The 24,888-nt window shown below is 43.6% G+C and overlaps 1 protein-coding gene across 1 annotated transcript in view; it reads left to right on the forward strand.

Moving 5' to 3' along the window:
* LOC121579894 (roundabout homolog 1-like) overlaps positions 1–24,888 on the forward strand; it is a 267,144-nt gene that overhangs the window by 38,691 nt on the left and 203,565 nt on the right. The window contains exon 3 of the mRNA XM_041894856.2: positions 22,029–22,115. Within this exon, the coding sequence (XP_041750790.2) occupies positions 22,029–22,115 (87 nt within the window). The remainder of the gene's footprint in view (positions 1–22,028; positions 22,116–24,888) is intronic.

Consider the following 24,888-nt stretch of genomic DNA (forward strand, 5'->3'; position numbering starts at 1 on the left):
TTCAGAAAGTCATTTTGCATTACTGAGAACTGTTCTTTTGAAAGTGGGTAACTTTTCCTGGCGTTTGTTGTTGAAGCTGATGGCTGCCTTGCGGTGCGGTGCCTTGCTGTTGTCTTTGGTGTTTATCGGTGTAGTGGGATGCAAGGGGACTGTGCGATGGCACTGTGACAAGCTGGCCTGCGGGTGGCTGCCGTCATGTTTAAGTGTGATTGATGGTCTTGTCTGCTCCCTGAGAGTGCTAACGGTTAGTGCTGTTAATGAGCACACATCAACTTAACGCACCAAGACATTCATCTGGAGATAGAGAGAAGCGGAGAGACGTGTGTGTGTGTGTAGTGTGTAGTTTTACGTATGGACAAGGCTTGCTGTGATGTTTGTCAGAACCACCTGCTGGTCACCCAGTGGGCACAGACGTCATTTCAACATCTAATTTTGATTTATTTGCATTTGGTTGAGTTGTCAACTAACGTGAATTCAGCATGAAATCAACAGAAAATGTCACCATGTCATTGGATTTAGGTTCAAAGTTAGGTGAAAAAAAGACGGAATTCTCTTACGTTGATGACTTTTTGCAAATCCAATCAGTTTTCCACGTTGATTCAACATCTTCACATATATTTTTTTGTTGTATAAATGACATGGAAACAACATTGATTGAGTGCTTTTGAAGTGACAGTTTGGCACAAAATCTGTAGCTTATCTCTGCTGCGTTGTATCAGCACAATCGACAGTGCCCAACAGCGAGGCAGTTTTGGTAATGAATATAGGCTACAAGATAGATAATGGTAATTCACCTATTAAAAACCGCCTATGTGAATGCAGCCATACACACAGCTGTCCAAAATAATGCAAACTAAATGCTGATAGTAGTATTGAAAGGGAGCGTCTCTCCAGTTGGGCTGGTCTGTGACTCACTGACACCTTTCCGGGTCAGAGGAATAAAGCTACCTCACAGAGAGTTGCACACAATAGGGAACTTTATTTCCAGAGGACATATGAGAGGGATGTGGTTCTGTACGGAGAAGAGATATGAATGAATATACTTTACATAAACATAGCATGAGAATGAAGGATTAATAGCACAAGATAAATAATAATATTGACTGTATAAGGAGATAGTGACATAAGCAAAGGACTGTATAACACATAGCATCAACTGCTATCAACAACTAGCAATAGTAACAACCAACAGTAAATGCACAAGTTTAAATAACAACATCACTCACTTCTGTCCATACACTCCATCATTCTTGTCTACTTGGAGAGAGACTGAGGAGTCTCTGACCTGAGCAGGCAGAGGGACTGTCAGGTGTCCTGCCCCCTAGCAACCTCCCTAGCAACCTATTGGTAGCCTGGTAGCAGAGGTCACTGGGAGTTTGGGGAGCCAGTTTATTATCCCCTAGTCTCTAAGGCACCATCGGGGATGGGTGGAGTGAGCTGCATCAAGTTCTAAAACTCCCAGGTAGGGAATTCCATAACAAGTAGCCTAGTTATTCATGCATGCAAACAAAAATACTGAATAGCAGTTTGGCTTAGAATACCTACACAACTGTGAATGCGAACGAATAAATGCAAACAGAACAAGAGCGGTACCAAGTAGTAGGCCTAGTAAAGAAAATATTAGATCGATAAAGGCATGACACAATCTAAATTTAGGCTAGTTACATTAACAGTAAACAAACACAGTAAACAAAAGGCGAATGGAGATCCAAATAACCAAAACACAGCCTACGGCCAATTACAATGAGATGCAGCCATGCACAGCTGTCTTGTCAAATAAATATGCCTATACAGGTCCGCTTCAAACAGAAAATCATACCGCTTGCCCATGAGTTCATCAACACTTTGTAATATGGCACAATATACTTCTGTGGATCAAATTCGTCCCACGTAATCAATTAAGCAATGTCAGCCTACCATATACACATTTCCAATACGTACAGTTCCATTTACAACCACAAAAACCAATAGGTTACCAAGAAAACCATAATAGAATGTACAGTGGGGAAAAAAAGTATTTAGTCAGCCACCAATTGTGCAAGTTCTCCCACTTAAAAAGATGAGAGAGGCCTGTGATTTTCATCATAGGTACATGTCAACTATGACAGACAAATTGAGAGAAAAAAATCCAGAAAATCACATTGTAGGATTTTTAATGAATTTATTTGCAAATTATGGTGGAAAATAAGTATTTGGTCACCTACAAACAAGCAAGATTTATGGCTCTCACAGACCTGTAACTTCTTCTTTAAGAGGCTCCTCTGTCCTCCACTCGTTACCTGTATTAATGGCACCTGTTTGAACTTGTTATCAGTATAAAAGACACCTGTCCACAACCTCAAACAGTCACACTCCAAACTCCACTATGGCCAAGACCAAAGAGCTGTCAAAGGACACCAGAAACAAAATTGTAGACCTGCACCAGGCTGGGAAGACTGAATCTGCAATAGGTAAGCAGCTTGGTTTGAAGAAATCAACTGTGGGAGCAATTATTAGGAAATGGAAGACATACAAGATCACTGATAATCTCCCTCGATCTGGGGCTCCACGCAAGATCTCACCCCGTGGTGTCAAAATGATCACAAGAACGGTGAGCAAAAATCCCAGAACCACATGGGGGGACCTAGTGAATGACCTGCAGAGAGCTTGGACCAACGTAACAAAGCCTACCATCAGTAACACACTACGCCGCCAGGGACTCAAATCCTGCAGTGCCAGACGTGTCCCCCTGCTTAAGCCAGGACATGTCCAGGCCCGTCTGAAGTTTGCTAGAGTGCATTTGGATGATCCAGAAGAGGATTGGGGAGAATGTCATATGGTCAGATGAAACCAAAATAGAACTTTTTGGTAAAAACTCAACTCAGTCGTGTTTGGAGGACAAAGAATGCTGAGTTGCATCCAAAGAACACCATACCTACTGTGAAGCATGGGGGTGGAAACATCATGCTTTGGGGCTGTTTTTCTGCAAAGTGACCAGGACGACTGATCCGTGTAAAGGAAAGAATGAATGGGGCCATGTATCGTGAGATTTTGAGTGAAAACCTCCTTCCATCAGCAAGGGCATTGAAGATGAAACGTGGCTGGGTCTTTCAGCATGACAATGATCCCAAACACACCGCCCGGGCAACGAAGGAGTGGCTTCGTAAGAAGCATTTCAAGGTCCTGGAGTGGCCTAGCCAGTCTCCAGATCTCAACCCCATAGAAAATCTTTGGAGGGAGTTGAAAGTCCGTGTTGCCCAGCGACAGCCCCAAAACATCACTGCTCTAGAGGAGATCTGCATGGAGGAATGGGCCAAAATACCAGCAACAGTGTGTGAAAACCTTGTGAAGACTTACAGAAAACGTTTGACCTGTGTCATTGCCAACAAAGGGTATATAACAAAGTATTGAGAAACTTTTGTTATTGACCAAATACTTATTTTCCACCATAATTTGCAAATAAATTCATAAAAAATCCTACAATGTGAATTTCTGGATTTTTTTTCCTCATTTTGTCTGTCATAGTTGACGTGCACCTATGATGAAAATTACAGGCCTCTCTCATCTTTTTAAGTGGGAGAACTTGCACAATTGGTGGCTGACTAAATACTTTTTTTCCCCACTGTATATATTTCTGTGATGAAACATACCAATATGTATCTATACCCGGGGGCATCATTTGGGTTTTTGCATTGGAATTATATTGAATTCTGCTTATATCACGCTATACCACAATAAACATAAAAGTGCTTTTGACCAAGAAGTAATAGGTTGGTGCGAAATGTCAGCTGCGCTCTATCAGCACCATGGACAGCACCCTACACACTAAAGCAAGGCAGTTGAAACCTAGGCTGGTGGCTAAGGAAGTAATTTTGCCATTCCATACCCTAGGTTTTTGCTGAAATGACACCACTGGCTATACCACCAAAATGTTGATAGAAAACAACCAGCTAGATTGTTTCTTAACTTTTCAGAAGAGTTGCAGCCTCCTTGATGCTCTGTGGAACTTCCTGAGTAATTGATCATTACATTCTCCCCAAAATCTTCTTGTAAGATCCCCCTCAAATGCCAGTTGGATTAGTTCACAGCTTTCCTCGGGTGTAGTATGCTTCTTCTGTGCTGACTGAACACATTTGTCAAAGTGGAAAATTAGTTTTCACAGCTTCAATGGTAAACTTGACCCCACCCTTATAAATCAAAATCAAATATTACAGGCGGAGGCGTATCACATTATTCACTTATCCTATCACAGATGAGAAGTGTTTTTTCCTGCTTTTTATGGAAACCCAAAGGAGTCATACCTAACCGCCCTAGTGGCTTTCCATAGCCTGTCCATTGTGATGGCACAGAGCAGCGGAGATACAGATTTTGCGCCAACCTGTCCCTCAATCATTTGTACTTTTTTGCTATTTAAATAGGGACATAAAACTAAAACTGAGGTGGCACAAATTACAACTGAAGGGGCTAAGCCCCCTTTTTCCCCCTGGTGGAGCCGAGCCTGTGTTCCCGGTAATATTATGTTGTTTTTATCCCACTGTTGGCCTTATTACTGTAAGTTATGATCACACAAGATAGAGTTAGGGGCAGTGGTGGAAAAAGTACCCAATTGTCATACTTGAGTAAAAGTAAAGATACCTTCATAGAAAATGACTGAAGTAACAGTGTAAGTCACCCAGTAAAATACTACTTGAGTAAAAGTCTAAAAGTATTTGGTTTTAAATATACTTAAGTATTAAAAGTAAATGTAATTGCTAAAATATACTTAAGTATCAAAAGTAAAAGTATAAATAATTTGAAATTCCTTATATTTGTCACGCCCTGACTTATGGAACTCTTGTATGTTGAGTCAGGGTGTGGAGATCTATGTTATTATTTCAATGTTTACATTCTAGGTATTGTGTTTCTATGTTTGGCTGGGTGTGATTCCCAATCAGAGGCAGCTGTCGCTCGTTGTCTCTGATTGGGAATCATACTTAAGTAGCCTGTTTGCAATCATCTTGTTCCGTGTATAGGCTTGTATGGTGTTTAGCCTGAGGACTTCACGTTACGTTGTTGTTTTTGTTCGTGTGTTTATTTTATAAAATAAACATGTATGCATTTCACGCTGCGCCTTGGTCTGACCCGTCCTTCAACGTCCGTGACAGAAGATCCCACCACCAATGGACCAAGCAGCGTGCCCAGGAGGAGCAGAGAGTATGGACTTGGAGGGAGATAAGAGAGGATCTGGCCAAGCAGATGGAGGCCCTGAAAGGGATCAGGGTGGAGAAGGAGAGACAGCCCCAATAAAAAAAATTTGGGGGGCTAAAAGGGTGGTCGGGGATCGACAGAGAGGAGCTGCTCCTCGCACCAACCCTGTGGTGCGTGTTCCCAGTCCGGTACAGCCCGTGCCTGCTCCCCGCACCATGCCAGTGGTGCGTGTCGCCAGTCCGTCCCGGCCCGTTCCTGCTCCTCGCACCAAGCCTGTGGTGCGTGTTCCCAGTCTGGTACGGCCCGTGCCTGCTCCCCGCACCAAGCCAGTGGTGCGTGTCGCCAGTCCGGCCCGGCCCGTTCCTGCTCCTCGCACCAAGCCAGTGGTGCATGTTCCCAGTCCAGCCCGGCCTGTCCCTGCTCCTCGCACCAAACCAGTGGTGCGTGTCGCCAGCCCGGGACGCCCCGTACCTGCTCCCCGCTCCAAGCCAGTGGTGCGTGTCCCCAGTCTGGCCCGGCCCGTTCCTGCTCCTCGCACCAGACCAGTGGTGCGTGTTCCCAGTCCGGTCAGCAGCTCCACTCCGGAGCCAGAGCAGTCCGCTCCACCGGGGTCTAGTCCAGCTCCGGTCAGCAGCTCCACTCCGGAGCCAGAGCAGTCCGCTCCACCGGTGCCTAGTCCAGCTCCGGTCAACGGTCCCACTCCGGAGCCAGAGCAGTCTGCTCCACCGGTGCCCAGTCCAGTTCCGGTCAGCGGCTCCAGTCCAGACCCAGACGTCAGTCCCTCTCCAGGTTCGGGGTCTCCCACACCAGGGTCCAGACAGGGCTTGGTGCATTGTGGGAGGAAGGAGAGGGGAAGCAGCGCGCCAAGGACCAGACCAGGGGCGCAACGGGGAGGCTGAGAGAATGAGGTCGTCACGCCCGGAGCCGGATCCGCCTCCGAGGCGGAATGCCCACCCGGACCCTACCCTGTTATGTCAGGTTTGTGCGGTCGGAGTCCGCACATTTTGGGGTGCTAAAATATACTTAAGTATCAAAAGTAAAAGTATAAATAATTTCAAATTCCTTATATTTGTCACGCCCTGATTTATGGAACTCTTGTATGTTGAGTCAGGGTGTGGAGATCTATGCTATTATTTCTATGTTTACATTCTAGGTATTGTGTTTCTATGTTTGGCCGGGTGTGATTCCCAATCAGAGGCAGCTGTCGCTCGTTGTCTCTAATTGGGAATCATACTTAAGTAGCCTGTTTGCAATCATTAGTTGTGGGATCTTGTTCCGTATATAGGCTTGTATGGTGTTTAGCCTGAGGACTTCACGTTACGTTGTTTTGTTGTTTTTGTTTGTGTGTTTATTTTATAAAATAAACATGTATGCATTTCACGCTGCGCCTTGGTCTGACCCGTCCTTCAACGTCCGTGACAATATTAAGCAAGCCAGACAGATAGCCAGGGGCGTTCTCCAACACTCGGACATTTACAAATTCAACATTTGTGTTTAGTGAGTCCACAAGATCAGAGGCAGTAGGGATGACCAGGGATGTTCTTTTGATAAGTGTGTGAATTGGACCATTTTCCTGTCCTGCTAAGCATTCAAAATGTAACAAGTAGTTTTGGGTGTCAGGGAAAATGTATGGAGTAAATATTTTCTTTAGGAATGTAATGAAGTAAAAGTTGTGAAAAATATAAAGAGTAAAGTACAGATACCCCAAAACGACTTAAGTAGTACTTTAAAATATGTTTTACTTAACCCCTAAACATTTGTGTAAAGTACTTAACGGCAGGAAGAATCCTGTGGACATGAAACTCTCCAAGGATCTGAAACACAGTGACAGGCCCTTTGTTGACTGCACACACATACATCTGTACACTACGGCACACTAAACAGGCATCATTGGAACCTACCTATTCTCTGGTGTCAGAATCTCCTGGATCCATAGCTATAAATCCCCATTAATTTATTTTGCCCTCTTAAACACAGAGAAAGCTGCCATGCTATTGGGTAAGCACAGGTATATATACCAGGATAGTGATGCAGAGCAGGATACAACAGTGAATAACTCAATCGTACTCCTGAGCCTGATCATGAGTCACCTGAATGGCTTATTGCCCCAGGCTTGCTGGATCCCTGTGGACTCTCACACATCCTATCATTGCATTCTCATGCAGGGATCTAGAGAATAACATAGTCTTATATTCTCATGAATCACATCGCCCTCCTATACAGAGATGGATCACACAGTGTGTGTGTGTGTGAGAGAGAAAGAGAGAGAGAGAGAGAGAGAGAGAGGCAAGAATAGAGTGTCTGTGTTTGTATGTATTTGTAAATTCCAAATGCATGTGTGTGTGCTGCGTTGCTCCCTGTTTCCCAGTGGAAATCAATGCATGTTGCAGGGGGATGAAGAGAAGTAGGGAGGAGGGGAGGGAAGAGGAATAAGGTAGAGTGAGTGAGGCATGTTCTGCTCCACAGATCTAGAGCAGCGCCAGGCCTGGCTCAGACTACGATTGACACTTTAAGTGTATTCGTTCACCAGTCGGCTGTTTGCTCTCGTGCACTGGGACCCGTGTGAGCGGCCAGCCATCTGTGCAGCTTACCGTTCTCTGTGTCGCCTGTCGTCATGGCGATGTGCCCCCCCCCCCCTTTTAATTCAACCCATCAGTCTGGTGTGCACATGGAACCCCCCCATACCAACTCCTCCTCACCCCCTGTGTGTGTACCCCTCCAGCGATCCCTCTCTTAGGGCTGAGCTGAAATCCAATGAGATTCTTAATTTATACGGGTCCCCACCAGCTGGCTTCACTCCCATGGTCTTGATTAAAGGGGTTTAGAAATGTGCCATTTGGCTGTTGATTTTGACCCACATTTATAAAGTCTCCTGGTAGTCTGGCTCTCTGTCCGTCTGTCCGTCTGTTTGTTTACCTGGCAAGCCCAGGTATCCAACAGTGAGAGCCAGGGCTGGACTTACTTTGCTGCAGGTGGTGTTCTGTTCTGTGTTGTAAATGCATCATCTGTACTGATTGCATACATTGTTTTACTTTTGGACAGATATCTTACTGGTGTCCCACCTAGCACCTTATCGGTGCAATTATTACTAAATTATTCATTTTCCAGCACTCTCATAACCTCAGACAACACTTACATTGTACTTACTGTATACTGTATCTAGTCAAATAAAACATTACTAGATGGTCAAAACTTAACAGTATAAGATGGACACAAAATACACTTGGCTTTGTTGCCTCTTGTTCTTGTGCGGCACTCAATAGGATGGAGGGGCAGTACCCTCTTGTGGCTTGTTTTTGAACATCACCATGCTTCATAAAATCCCTGAATTGAACCTATCATTGAGTGTAATACTCAACATTGGAGTATAATACGTTGAATGGTAGCTGACCTGTGCCAGGTAAAACCAGTAATGTGGTTCTCTAGCGCAGTGGTGGGAAAAGTACCCAATGATCATATTTGAGTAAAAGAAGAAGGACTCAAGTAAAAGTGAAAAGCACCCAGAAAGATACTAATGGAGTAAAAATCTAAAAGTATTTCGTTTAAATATACAGTGGGGAGAACAAGTATTTGATACACTGCCGATGTTGCAGGTATTCCTACTTACAAAGCATGTAGAGGTCTGTAATTTTTATCATAGGTACACTTCAACTGCGAGAGACGGAATCTAAAACAAAAATCCAGAAAATCACATTGTATGATTTTTAAGTAATTCATTTGCATTTTATTGCATGACATAAGTATTTGATACGTCAGAAAAACAGAACTTAATATTTGGTACAGAAACCTTTGTTTGCAATAACAGAGATCATACGTTTCCTGTAGGTCTTGACCAGGTTTGCACACACTGCAGCAGGGATTTTGGCCCACTCCTCCATACAGACCTTCTCCAGATCCTTCAGGTTTCGGGGCTGTCGATGGGCAATACGGACTATCAGCTCCCTCCAAAGATTTTCTATTGGGTTCAGGTCTGGAGACTGGCTAGGCCACTCCAGGACCTTGAGATGCTTCTTACGGAGCCACTCCTTAGTTGCCCTGGCTGTGTGTTTCAGGTCGTTGTCATGCTGGAAGACCCAGCCACGACCCATCTTCAATGCTCTTACTGAGGGAAGGAGGTTGTTGGCCAAGATCTCGCGATACATGGCCCCATCCATCCTCCCCTCAATACGGTGCAGTCGTCCTGTCCCCTTTGCAGAAAAGCATCCCCAAAGAATGATGTTTCCACCTCCATGCTTCACGGTTGGGATGGTGTTCTTGGGGTTGTACTCATCCTTCTTCTTCCTCCAAACACGGCGAGTGGAGTTTAGACCAAAAAGCTATATTTTTGTCTCATCAGACCACATGACCTTCTCCCATTCCTCCTCTGGATCATCCAGATGGTCATTGGCAAACTTCAGATGGGCCTGGACATGTTACCCAAAAAGTACAGTTACCCAAAAACAGATCAAACGTTTTCTGTAAGTCTTCACAAGGTTTTCACACACTGTTGCTGGTATTTTGGCCCATTCCTCCATGCAGATCTCCTCTAGAGCAGTGATGTTTTGGGGCTGTCGCTTGGCAACACGGACTTTCAACTCCCTCCAAAGATTTTCTATGGGGTTGAGATCTGGAGACTGGCTAGGCCACTCCAGGACCTTGAAATGCTTCTTACGAAGCCACTCCTTCGTTGCCCGGGCGGTGTGTTTGGGATCATTGTCATGCTGAAAGACCCAGCCACGTTTCATCTTCAATGCCCTTGCTGATGGAAGGAGGTTTTCACTCAAAATCTCACGATACATGGCCCCATTCATTCTTTCCTTTACACGGATCAGTCGTCCTGGTCCCTTTGCAGAAAAACAGCCCCAAAGCATGATGTTTCCACCCCCATGCTTCACAGTAGGTATGGTGTTCTTTGGATGCAACTCAGCATTCTTTGTCCTCCAAACACGACGAGTTGAGTTTTTACCAAAAAGTTATATTTTGGTTTCATCTGAACATATGACATTCTCCCAATCCTCTTCTGGATCATCCAAATGCACTCTAGCAAACTTCAGACGGGCCTGGACATGTACTGGCTTAAGCAGGGGGGACACGTCTGGCACTGCAGGATTTGAGTCCCTGGCGGCGTAGTGTGTTACTGATGGTAGGCTTTGTTACTTTGGTCCCAGCTCTCTGCAGGTCATTCACTAGGTCCCCCTGTGTGGTTCTGGGATTTTTGCTCACCGTTCTTGTGATCATTTTGACCCCACGGGGTGAGATCTTGCGTGGAGCCCCAGATCGAGGGAGATTATCAGTGGTCTTGTATGTCTTCCATTTCCTAATAATTGCTCCCACAGTTGATTTCTTCAAAACAAGCTGCTTACCTATTGCAGATTCAGTCTTCCCAGCCTGGTGCAGGTCTACAATTTTGTTTCTGGTGTCCTTTGACAGCTCTTTGGTCTTGGCCATAGTAGAGTTTGGAGTGTGACTGTTTGAGGTTGTGGACAGGTGTCTTTTATACTGATAACAAGTTCAAACAGGTGCCATTAATACAGGTAACGAGTGGAGTACAGAGGAGCCTCTTAAAGAAGAAGTTACAGGTCTGTGAGAGCCAGAAATATTGCTTGTTTGTAGGTGACCAAATACTTATTTTCCACCATAATTTGCAAATAAATTCATAAAAAATCCTACAATGTGATTTTCTGGAAAACAAATTCTCCATTTGTCTGTCATAGTTGACGTGTACCTATGATGAAAATTACAGGCCTCTCTCATCTTTTTAAGTGGGAGAACTTGCACAATTGGTGGCTGACTAAATACTTTTTTTCCCCACTGTATATAGTGTTTCTCATAGACCAAAAGTGCTTGGTTTACAAATAGACGCTATGATGAGATCATATTCATGTGGTGACTTCCACATTGAGATATTGAGATTGATCACACTGCTCCTTTTTCAAGATTTATAGCATTTCACAGTTATGACTTTCCTCCTGGAAGCTACATTCTATCCAGTAAACAATTATCAAATGACAGGGGATTTAAGGTGAATTATGTGTTGCAACTAAGATGTATCCATCATTATCATGCACCTTATAATTATCATTTACTTAATGTGGAGAGAGACGAGTGAAGTCATGTTTGGCTCTCGTGGAGATAGAAGAGAGCTTGCAAAACAGAGGGTAATGAGGTGAGGTGACGTGGGCCAATCTGTAGCATGGTTTAGGTTTAGGTTTAGGATTAGAGGTAAACAGGGATGCAGTTCTAACCTCAAACGCCTGAGAGTTGTTATTGTGTGAACCTGTGTCTCTGCTTTAAGATGATCTCTCTATAACAGTAGCGTGGAAGAATGGAGAGAATATGTTCAAAATAATCACTTTTCTTCACCTAGTAAAAACCTATTTTCTTATGAATGTTTTACTCGTGATCTAATTGATATTGGCAATTTCCTTCCCCACTTTCCTCTCCATTTTTCTGCATTCCTTTTGTTGAGTCTTTTCTAGTGTTTGGCTGATAGGGAGGTCAGTATGAGAAACTGGACCTGACAGAGATCCTATCCTGCACTGCTGGGACTGAGGCTTAGCTTGGAATGAACAGAGACAGTCACACCTTTCAGGGCTGATAAAGAGAGATGGTGGCAATTACTTCAATTATTCAGTTACAGTATATTTGCAAAACTAGGCACACACTTCTGTTGGAAAAACAGAGCCCTCAGATAATGAGTCAAGGATAACACTACTGTAAGAACTCAGATAAGCAATAGATGGATATAAGAGTGAACTCTCAGTCGTGAGGTCCTCATTTCACTAATACTACAATAAGTAATAGCAGTTATTGATTGAAACCACTCTGGCAGGTCTGTGCTGACATTGTGATGAGATTCTGGTGTGTCAGAGATGAACTCCAAATCAGGAAGCAGGTGAAAAGGATTAGTGTCAGCTCTATCTTCACCATATAACAGAAACCTATCCATTGTCTTCTATCAGAGGAGTAATGCTTGGTGCTGATTACTGTCTTGGTGGTGGTCTAGGGGTAGTGAAGATATGGTAAGGTACCAACTACATTCACAGCCAGATGTGATGTCATCCTTTAAAAACCTAGCTGTTATTTTAGATTCTAAACTCAATTTCGAATCACACATTAGGAATGTGACCAAAATAGCTTTTTACCACCATAGGAACATTGCCAAGTTGCAGCCGTTTCTCTGTCAGGCTGATACAGAGAGACTCATTCATGCTTTTATTACAAGCAGACTTGCCTACTGTAATGCTCTCCTGTCTGGTCTGCCCAAGAATGCCATTGGTCAACTGCAAGACATACAGAATGCTGCAGAACGGGTACTGACCAAGACCAGATGGAGAACACACATTACACCGGTTTTAAGGTCTCTGCACTGGCTACCTGTGAGTTTTAGAATTCATTTTAAGATTCTTCTATTGGTTTTTAAATGACTGTGCACCCCAATACATGTCAGACATGCTTTTAAGTTATGTACCGAGTAGGTCCCTCGGGACCAAGAGGCGTGGAGAGACAGCCTTTAGTTATTATGCCCCCAGCCTCTGGAATAGCCTGCCAGAGAACCTGATGGGGGCTGAAACTGTTGAAATATTTAAAAGAGATCTTAAAACACACCTTTTTAGCTTTGCTTTTCCTTAGGGTGCTTTTTAGTCGTTCAGTTTTTATTGTTATTCTTTAATTTTTTATCCTCTTATGTTGTGTAGTAAATATTAAATTTTTTATTTTCATTGTTTTTATTAGTTTTTTCATGTGAAGCACATTGCGTGTCATTCCATGTCTGAAATGTGCTCTATATATAAAGCTTTGATTTGATAAAGACTAATGGTACAGTGCAGAAGACTGACTTTAGGCTGGCTTTCATTGAGGTATTTATCCTTGTCAGCTATTGGAGCTCTCAGACATTTCTAAACCATGGATTTGCTGAAAACCTTCAGAGGATCTTGCCCAATAAAAACAGCTCATGAAAATGTGTAGGTCTAATTGAATGTTGTTGAGGATATTGTCCACATTATGCGAGGTTGTGTTGGGCTAGCCATACGACATGCACTCAATCTTCACCAGTCTGCTCAGTTTGGTCAGATCATTTCTATGCCACTCGCTGGATGCATTGCTGAGAAATCTGTCAATTCCTACTTTGTCTTTGTGACTGTATGACTTAAAATACCCAATATAAACAGCAAGGTGAAATAGAGGAACTTATTCTAGGAAATCATGGGCCAACATATTCCTTTAGTACCATCTAGTTTAGCCACAGAGTCAGGTCAGTATTTCTCAGAATTACACACCACCTCGAAGTCCAATCAGAGGACAAAAAATGAGGGAATCCAATAATAACACATTACAGTACTACAGAATTATAACCACTACTATTAGTTCTACCGCAACTACTAAGAATTAATACAGTGAAAATAATCACAGTTTATTAACTGGATATGATTATATTTTAGAATATCACAGGGGCGAGCTCCCTGCCCTCCAATACATCTACACCAGGCAGTGCTTGGGGCGGCAGGTAGCTTAGTGGTTACGAGCATTGTGCCAGTAACCGAAAGGTCGCTGGTTCTAATCCCAGGGCCGACTAGGTGAAAAATCTGTCGATGTGCTCTTGAGCAAGGCACTTAACCCTAATTGCTCCTGTAAGTCGCTCTGGATAAGAGCGTCTGTTAAATGACGTAAATGTAAAATCTACACCAGGCGGTGCTTGAGGAAGGCCCGGAAGATCGTCAATAACTCCAGTCACCTGAGCCACGGACTGTTCACTCTGTTACCATCTGGCAAGTGGTGTCGGAGCATCAGGTCTGAGACAGCTTCTACAACCAGGCCATCAGACTGCTAAAGAGCTAACCCTAGCTGTCTCCATGAACAGACCTGCACCTTAAAGACTAGCTGCACCTTAAGACTTTTTGCACTGACTCGCCATGATTCCAACCATTACACACAAGCACACACACACAACCACCCATAAACACACACACACAAGCACACACATGCACACAGACTCACACACTCTCTCTCTCTCTCTCTCTCTCTCTCTCTATCTCACTTATTCACTCACTCACTCACTCACTCACACACACACACACACACACACACACACACACACACACACACACACACACACACAGTGCCTTCAGAAAGTATTTTGATGTTGTGTCACAGGCCTACACACAATACCCCATAATGGCAAAGTGAAATTATGTTTTAAGAAATAAAACAAATAAAAAATAAAAATGAAAAGCTGAAATGTCTTGAGTCAATAAGTATTCAACCCCTTTGTTATTGAAAGCCACATAATAAGTTGCATGGACTCCCTCTGTGTGCAATAATAGTGTTTAACATGATTTTTGAATGATTACCTCATCTCTGTACCCCACAATTATATGTAAGGTCCCTCAGCTGAGCAGTGAATTTCAAACACAGATTCAACCACAAAAACCAGGGAGGTTTTCCAATGCCTTGCAAAGAAGGGAACCTATTGGTAGGTGGGTAAAAAAAACATCAGACATTGAATATCGCTTTGAGCATGGTGAAGTTATTAATTACGCTTTGGATGGTGTATCAATACACCAAGTCACTACAAAGATACAGACATTCTTCCTAACTCAGTTGCCGGAGAGGAAGGAAACTGCTCAGGGATTTCACCATAAAGCCAACAGTGACTTTAAAACAGTTACAGAGTTTAATGGCTGTGATAGGAGAAAACTGAGGATGGATCAACAACATTGTAGTTACTCCACAATACTAACCTAAATGACAGAGTGAATAGAAGGAAGCCTGTACAGAATAAAAATATTCCAAAACATGCATCCTTTTAGCAATAAGGCACTAAAGTCAAACTGCAAAAAATATGGCAAAGAAATTAACTTTATGTCCTGAATACAAAGCTTTATGTTTGCGGCAAATCCAACACAACACATCACTGAGTACCACTCTTCATATTTTCAAGCATGGTGGTGGCTGCATCATGTTATGGGTATGCTTGTCATCGGCAAGGACTAGGGAGTTTCCTAGAGGAAGACCTGGTCCTAGAGGAAGACCTGGTTCAGTCTACTTTCCAGACACTGGGAGACAAATTCACCTTTCAGCAGGACAATAACCTAAAACACAAGGCAAAATATACAGTGGGGAAAAAAAGTATTTAGTCAGCCACCAATTGTGCAAGTTCTCCCACTTAAAAAGATGAGAGAGGCCTGTAATTTTCATCATAGGTACACGTCAACTATGACAGACAAATTGAGAAAAAAATTCCAGAAAATCACATTGTAGGATTTTTTATGAATTTATTTGCAAATTATGGTGGAAAATAAGTATTTGGTCACCTACAAACAAGCAAGATTTCTGGCTCTCACAGACCTGTAAGTTCTTCTTTAAGAGGCTCCTCTGTCCTCCACTTGTTACCTGTATTAATGGCACCTGTTTGAACTTGTTATCAGTATAAAAGACACCTGTCCACAACCTCAAACAGTCACACTCCAAACTCCACTATGGCCAAGACCAAAGAGCTGTCAAAGGACACCAGAAACAAAATTGTAGACCAGCACCAGGCTGGGAAGACTGAATCTGCAATAGGTAAGCAGCTTGGTTTGAAGAAATCAACTGTGGGAGCAATTATTAGGAAATGGAAGACATACAAGACCACTGATAATCTCCCTCGATCTGGGGCTCCACGCAAGATCTCACCCCGTGGGGTCAAAATGATCACAAGAACGGTGAGCAAAAATTCCAGAACCACACGGGGGACCTAGTGAATGACCTGCAGAGAGCTGGGACCAAAGTAACAAAGCCTACCATCAGTAACACACTACACCGCCAGGGACTCAAATCCTGCAGTGCCAGACGTGTCTCCCTGCTTAAGCCAGTACATGTCCAGGCCCGTCTGAAGTTTGCTAGAGTGCATTTGGATGATCCAGAAGAGGATTGGGAGAATGTCATATGGTCAGATGAAACCAAAATATAACTTTTTGGTAAAAACTCAACTCGTCGTGTTTGGAGGACAAAGAATGCTGAGTTGCATCCAAAGAACACCATACCTACTGTGAAGCATGGGGGTGGAAACAGCATGCTTTGGGGCTGTTTTTCTGCAAAGGGACCAGGACGACTGATCCGTGTAAAGGAAAGAATGAATGGGGCCATGTATCGTGAGATTTTGAGTGAAAACCTCCTTCCATCAGCAAGGGCATTGAAGATGAAACGTGGCTGGGTCTTTCCAGCATGACAATGATCCCAAACACACCGCCCGGGCAACGAAGGAGTGGCTTCGTAAGAAGCATTTCAAGGTCCTGGAGTGGCTCTAGCCAGTCTCCAGATCTCAACCCCATAGAAAATATTTGGAGGGGAGTTGAAAGTCTGTGTTGCCCAGCGACAGCCCCAAAACATCACTGCTCTAGAGGAGATCTGCATGGAGGAATGGGCCAAAATACCAGCAACAGTGTGTGAAAACCTTGTGAAGATTTACAGAAAACGTTTGACCTGTGTCATTGCCAACAAAGGGTATATAACAAAGTATTGAGAAACTTTTGTTATTGACCAAATACTTATTTTCCACCATAATTTGCAAATAAATTCATTAAAAATCTTACAATGTGATTTTCTGGATTTTTTTTCCTCATTTTGTCTGTCATAGTTGACGTGTACCTATGATGAAAATTACAGGCCTCTCTCATCTTTTTAAGTGGGAGAACTTGCACAATTGGTGGCTGACTAAATACTTTTTTTCCCCCACTGTACACTGCAGTTGCATACCAAGATGACATTGAATGTTCCTGAGTCGCCTAGTTACATTTCTGACTTAAATGGGCTTGAAAATCTATGGCAAGACTTGAAAATGGCTGTCAACAACCAACTTGACAGAGTTTGAAGAATTTAAAAAAGAATAATGTGCATATATTGTACAATCCAGGTGTGCAAAGCTCTTGGAGAATTACCCAGAAAGACTCACAGCTGTAATCGCTGCCAAGGGTGATTAACTCTATTTCTTGAACTGCATTGTTGGTTAAGGGCTTGTAAGCAAGCATTTCACGGTAAGGTCTACAATTGTTGTATTTGGTCTAATGTCCATTGCTTGTGTTTCTTGGCCCAAGCAAGTCTCTTCTTCTTATTGGTGTCCTTTAGTAGTGGTTTCTAGGCAGCAATTCGACCGTGAAGGCCTGATTCAAACAGTCCCCTCTGAACAGTTGATGTTGAGATGTGTCTGTTACTTGAACTCTGTGAAGCATTTATTTGGGCTGCAATTTCGGAGGCTGGTAACTCTAATGAACTTATCCTCTGCAGCAGAGGTAACTCTGGGTCTTCCATTCCTGTGGCGGTCCTCATGAGAGCCAGTTTCATCATAACGCTTGATGGTTTTTGCGACTGCACTTGAAGAAACGTTCAAAGTTCTTGAAATGTTCCGATTGACCAACCTTCATGTCTTAAAGTAATGATGGACTGTCATTTCTCTTTGCTTATTTGAGCTGTTCTTGCCATAATATGGACTTGGTCTTTTACCAAATAGGGCTATCTTCTGTATACCCCCCTACCTTGTCACAACACAACTGATTGGCTCAAACGCATTAAGAAGGAAAGAAATTCCACAAATTAACTTTTAAGAAGGCACACCTGTTAATTAAAATGCATTCCAGGTGACTACCTCATGACGCTAGTTGAGAGAATGCAAAGAATCTCAAATATAAAATATATTTTGATTTGTTTAACACTTTTTTGGTTACTACATGATTCCATATGTGTTATTTCATAGTTTTGATGTCTTCACTATTATTCTACAATGTAGAAAATAGTAAAAATAAAGTAAAACCCTTGAATGAGTAGGTGTTCTAAACCTTTTGACCGGAAGTGTATATTGACTCTATACCACTTTATATTTGTAAATACAATCATACTTGACATATAAGATTAATACTCTATACTGTACAGTCTATTGTGTATAGTCCCGTGTAGCTCAGTTGGTAGAGCATGGCGCTTGCAATGCCAGGGTTGTGGGTTCGATTCCCACGGGGGACCAGTATGAAAATGTATGCATTCACTAACTGTAAGTCGCTCTGGATAAGAGCGTCTACTAAAATGTGAAAATACCAGGCTATTACTAGGCCCTCTTCTATTACTGCCGCTTTTTAAAATTCATTTTATATTTTACTTCTTCTTATTGATTATTGTACTGCTACTGTTGAGGGAGCTAGCACACAAGCATTTTGCTGCAGCTTTTATACCTCCTGTAAACTGTATACATGACAAATAAAATTTGACTTGATTTGAAGGAAAAATCCCTCAGTCTTCTCTCACATAAAATTGAGTTTTGAGGGTTGGATTGGAACAACTGGATGCTGTCAGGTACGGCTGTACAGTTGAAACCACAGCATGATGACATTACTGCTGTATACACTCACCGGCCAGTTTATTAGGTACCGTTCCTACAGACAGTGAGTCACGTGGCGGTGGCTTGCTATATAAAGCAGGCAGACAGGCATTGAGGCATTCAGTTACTGTTCGATTGAACGTTAGAAGGGGCAAAACTAGTGACCTAAGCGATTTTGAGCTTGGTATGATCGTCGGTTGCCAAGCATGCTGGATCCAGTATCTCAGAAACAGCCACCCTCCTGGGCTTTTCAAATCAAATCAAAATCAAATCAAATCAAAATGTATTTGCCACATGCGCCGAATACAGCAGGTGTAGACATTACAGTGAAATGCTTACTTACAAGCCCTTAACCAACAATGCAGTTTTTCAAAAGAACAATTTTAAATAAAAAAGTGTTAATTAAAGAAAAATAGAAAATAAAAGCAAATAGCTAAAGAGCAGCAGTAAAATAAAATAACAGTAGGGAGGCTATATACAGGGGGTTACCGGTACAGAGTCAATGTGCGGGGGCACCGGCTAGTCGAGGTAATTGAGGTCATATGTACATGTGGGTAGAGTTAAAGTGACTATGCATAAATAGTAAACAGAGTAGCAGCAGCGTAAAAGAGGGGGATGGGGTGGGGTGGGGTGGGGGGCATTGCAAATAGTCTGGGTAGCTGTTCAGGAGTCTTATGGCTTGGGGGTAGAAGCTGTTGAGAAGCCTTTTGGACCTAGACTTGGCGCTCCGGTATCGCTTGCTGTGCGGTAGCAGAGAGAACAGTCTATGACTAGGGTGGCTTGAGTCTTTGACCATTTTTAGGGCCTTCCTCTGACACCGCCTGGTATAGAGGTCCTGTATGGCAGGAAGCTAGGCCCCAGTGATGTGCTGGGCCGTACGCACTACCCTCTGTAGTGCCTTGCGGTCGGAGGCCGAGCAGTTGCCATACCAGGCGGTGATGCAACCAGTCAGGATGCTCTCGATGGTGCAGCTGTATAACTTTTTGAGGATCTGAGGACCAATGCCAAATCTTTTCAGTCTCCTGAGGGGGAATAGGTTTAGTCGTGCCCTCTTCACGACTGTCATGGTGTGTTTGGACCATGATAGTGCGTTGGTGATGTGCACACCAAGGAACTTGAAGCTCTCAACCTGTTCCACTACAGCCCGGTGGATGAGAATGGGGGCGTGCTCAGTCCTCTTTTTTTCCCCTGTAGGCCACAATCATCTCCTTTGTCTTGATCACGTTGAGAGAGAGGTTGTTATCCTGGCACCACACGGCCAGGTCTCTAACCTCCTCCCTATAGGCTGTCTCATCGTTGTCAGTGATCAGGCCTACCACTGTTGTGTCGTCGGCAAACTTAATGATGGTGTTGGAGTCGTGCCTGGCCATGCAGTCATGGGTGAACAGGGAGTACAGGAGTGGACTGAGCACGCACCCCTGAGGGGCCCCCGTGTTGAGGATCAGCGTGGCAGACGTGTTGTTACCTACCCTTACCACCTGGGGGCGGCCCGTCAGGAAGTCCAGGATCCAGTTGCAGAGGGAGGTGTTTAGTGCCAGGATCCTTAGCTTTGTGATGAGCTTTGAGGGCACTATGGTGTTGAACGCTGAGCTGTAGTCAATGAATAGCATTCTCACGTAGGTGTTCCTCTTGTCCAGATGGGAAAGGGCAGTGTGGAGTGCAATAGAGATTGCATCATCTGTGGATCTGTTGGGGCGGTATGCAAATTGGAGTGGGTCGAGGGTTTCCGGGATAATGGTGTTGATGTGAGCAATGACCAGCCTTTCAAAGCACTTCATGGCTACAGAAGTGAGTGCTACGGGTCGGTAGTCATTTAGGCAGGTTATCTTAGTGTCCTTGGGCACAGGGAAGACACTTGCCAGTTGGTCAGCACATGCTCTGAGTACACGTCCTGGTAATCTGTCTGGCCCTGCGGCCTTGTGAATGTTGACCTGCTTAAAAGTCTTACTCACATCGGCTACGGAGAGCGTGATCACATAGTCATCCGGAACAGCTGGTGCTCTCTTGCATGCTTCAGTGTTGCTCGCCTCGAAGCGAGCATAGAAGTGATTTAGCTCATCTGGTAGGCTTGTGTCACTGGGCAGATCGCGGCTGTGCTTCCCTTTGTAGTCTGTAATAGTTTTCAAGTCCTGCCACATCCGACGAGCGTCAGAGCCGGTGTAGTATGTTTCAATCTTAGTCCTGTATTGACTCTTTGCCTGTTTGATGGTTCGTCGGAGGGCATAGCGGGATTTCTTATAAGCTTCCGGGTTAGAGTCCCGCTCCTTGAAAGCGGCAGCTCTATCCTTTAGCTCAGTGCGGATGTTGCCTGTAATCCATGGCTATTGATGAAGCCAGTGACTGATGTGGTGTACTCCTCAATGCTATCTGAAGAATCCCGGAACATATTTCAGTCTGTGCTAGCAAAACAGTCCTGTAGCTTAGCATCTGCGTCATCTGACCACTTTTTATAGTGTGGTCTACAGCTTATCATGAGATACTCTACCTCAGGCGAGCAAAACCTCGAGACTTCCTTAGTATTATATTTTGTGCACCAGCTGTTGTTTACAAATATACACAGACCGCCACCCCTTGTCTTACCGGAGTCAGCCGTTCTATCCTGCCGATGTAGCGTATAGCCCGCTAGCTGTATGTTATCCATGTCATCGTTCAGCCATGACTCGGTGAAACATAAGATATTACATCACGAACAACAGTAAAAACATTCAGTCAGCGACAGTCCTGTGGGTAAAAACAGCTTGTTGATGAGAGAGGTCGAAGGAGAATGCCGTGAATCGTGCAAGCTAACAGGCGGGCCACAAACAGACAAATAACAGCGCAGTACAACAGTGGTGTGCAGAACGGCATCTTGGAATGCACAACTCGTTGATCCTTGTCACGGATGGGCTATTGCAGCAGGAGACCACACCGGGTTCTACTCCTACCAGCTAAAAACAAGAAGAAGCGGCTGGAACGGGCTGTTCGCAGAATGAATGTACCGCCGTCCAATCTGCAGCAACTGTGTAATGACATTGCGTCAGCATGGACCAACATCCCTGTGGAAAGTTTCCAAAATCTTGTAGAATTTCCCGAAGAAATCAGGCTGTTCTGGAGGCAAAGGGGGGTCTGACCCGTTACTAGATGGATGTACCTAATAGACAGGATATCAAGTTGCAGATGTTAATCTCTTTATCACAGCAAGACGTCCTCAAACATTGTGACATTATGAAAGGTAAACAGCTGTGTGTGCCCAGTGATGGGAGATTGGACTGAGATGTCTGATGGGAAGCCTAAGGTTTTACACACTCTGTTTCACTTCTATCTCATTTTCCTCGTTTTCTATGGGCTTCGGGCTCTGTCACTGTATGCCTCCTGACCCTGTTACTCTTTTGCGTGTTTATTTTCTTCCTCAGTTTTAAGCAAATGATGGAGGGCAGCAGGGGCACAATCTGGGGAACGATCTCTGCTATGCCAATAGTAACAGGTCAAAGTGTTAGACTTGAGAGAGAGGGAGGGGGTTTCTTATGGTCTAATCAATTATTTGTGTTTTTCTCTGCAGATACAGACACACAGGATAGGGCCAATGAAGATGCCACCCCAACCCCCTCGTCTGAACATGAAGATGACAACTCTCTGGGCTATACAGGTACTACAACTCTCTCTCTTTCTACAAGAATGCCATTTCAGCCTTGAATGTTATTGTTTACTCTTTAAAAAATTGCAATATATATCTTATGTAGCTAAATTTGCAATATTAGAAAGCACATACTTTACATTCAGGTCAGGAATGTAATATAGACCAACAGAGTCAGTATATGATTTCAGCAACTCTAGTCTGGATAAATATAAACTATTTTCTCTCTTTTGCATATTTATTTATAATGAATGTTATCAGATCTTCAACCAAAACGTATATTAGATAAAGGGAACCTGAATGAACAAATAACACAACAATTATTTTCATTTATTTCATAAACAAAGTTATGCAACACCCAATGCCCCTGTGTGAAAAAGTAATTGCCCCTTTACACTCAATAACTGGTTGTGCCACCTTTAGCAGCAATGACTCCAACCAAACGCTTCCAGTAGTTGTTGATCAGTCTCTCACGTTGCTGTGGAGGAATTTTGGCCCACTCTTCCATGCAGAACTGCTTTAACTCAGCAACATTTGTTTACAGTTCATCACCTTACAAAAAGGAAATTAGTAGGTGAAATAAACAGGGGGTAGCATACCACCCAATGCTGCAGACACCATTATTAACATAAAACTGCATGGTAAACCATGACCCAAATCATGATGGAGCTTGTTAAAAATGCTAGTTTATGGCCCAAATGTTCAAAGTTGTCAAGAGTCAGCACAAACCAAACTCCTGTGCAACTAGGATTTAGATTATTACAGGCAACTGTCTTTTCCGTCAATCTGTGGAAACTAGGCAAAAGGAGACACTGGCCATTAGGAAATTAAACTAATATGTTCTAATATTTAACTCCAAGAATGATGGAAATTCAACGCCACGACTGGGACCCAAACAGTCCCAGGTTGCAGATTGTGTTCCCTTCAGCGGGTAGGGACTATAATATCACTAGATGCCAGTTCAGCAGCGGCCACGGAACCTCCAGTGCTCCTTCCAAAGGCAACATAATTCAATCTCCTCTCCCTTTCCCTTGGTATATTATTGTAAAGGTTCACTGTCATGGGAGGTACCGTCATAGAGGAAATAAGCAAATTGATTGAGTTTCTCTCCATTCCATTCCCAGAGCATTCTCTCCCGTGGCCTAGGCGAGTGACAAACTGCACTTTCAGGCTGCACAGAAAAGATTGGAATTAGCTAAAGATCACAGCTTGAATGTAAGGGTCATGACTGTATTTCACTCCCTTGTTCACCATTTTAACACAACTATCCAGTGAAAGGAATTCAGATGTGATCAGGCACAGCCAGGCTGCTATCTTGACAACACAGTATTATCTGAAAACACATCATTCCGATCTGTTATTGCCTATATTATATGTATTTGATGGGCTACATTGAACAAACAGAATGGCAACATATGGCACCCCTCTTTCAAGGCTGGTAGGTGTTACATGGAGGAAGGTGGATGGAAGATGAACCCATCAACACCCTATACGTTTGTGCCTCCTTGTTCCTACCATGTCGACAGTGTTGTATTGGAACTATTTTATTATAGTGCAGGGCGCAAGTATATTCATGAAGCCATAAAAGGTGATTGGACGTGTCAGTCTGTGTGCACCCGTCAAGTAACAAGTCCAGTGAAGACAGTCTCTGGTATTATGTTGCTAGCTACCTAGCTATGTTTACTGTTTCATTAAAGTCAACCAAAGTGATATTCGCCTCTGGATTCTTCATATAAAGCATAACACTACATGGTGTCAGAAGATCAGCAATGATGGCTAAGTTTCCACCTCCAGAAAACTTCGACTTCAGTCACCCAGAACACTGGCCAGAACTAAGCTAAACAAAGAGGATGGAGACGTACAGGTTTGTAATCATTTTAAATTTTAGTCATTTAGCAGACGCTCTTATCCAGAGCGACTTACAGGAGCAATTAGTGTTAAGTGCCTTGCTCAAGGGCACATCAACAGATTTGTCTCCTAGTCGGCCCGGGGATTAGAACCAGTGACCTTTTGGATACTGGCACAACGCTCTTAACCACTAAGCTACCTGCCACCCAATCTGTTCTATTTGCTGTGGAAGGAAGCTGAACAAGTTTTCAAGACATTCACGTTTTCCGTGGAGGAGAATCAGAGTGATTATGAGACTGTTATGGGTAAACTGGACAATAATTTTGTGAACACTATTCATGAAAGTGCCCGCTTTCATCAGTGCGCCCAAAAGCCAGCGGAAACCTAGCTGATACATACGCTTTAGATACTGCCAATAACGAAAATATCCGGGACAGGTTGGTCATAGGGATATTAGATAATGAGAAGCTTCAGCTATCGCCTGAGTTGACACTCGACTAAGCAGTAGAACTTGTGAGGCAGTCAGAGAAAGTAAAGGGGCATATTAGCGAACAAGGGGTTAATGCTAACGGTGCACAGCTCAGTGAAGTAGCATACAAACGCACGTCGCACAATGAGAAATAGAGACACAGAAACGGGCATGGACAAAGCAAAGGGGCCAAAGCAAAAGGACACAATTTGAACGAAAGGACGCAAATGCTTCAGATGTGGTAAGGCAAATTCTAAAGAGGAAAGATGTGCTGCTAGGAATGCAGAATGCCGCAACTGTGGGAAGCTGGCCAAGATCCAGGCCATCACCCAGCTGGAGCTGCCAAGCAATGTGATTGATCTGAGGAGTATCCTGAGTATTATTCACTACCTAGGCAGGGACCTACCGGTTCAAGCTGATGTCATCAAACCATTCAACAACCTGCTCAAGAGGGATGCTACATGGACA

This window comes from Coregonus clupeaformis, chromosome 13 (genome assembly GCF_020615455.1).
Source record: "Coregonus clupeaformis isolate EN_2021a chromosome 13, ASM2061545v1, whole genome shotgun sequence".
Classification (NCBI taxonomy): domain Eukaryota; kingdom Metazoa; phylum Chordata; class Actinopteri; order Salmoniformes; family Salmonidae; genus Coregonus; species Coregonus clupeaformis.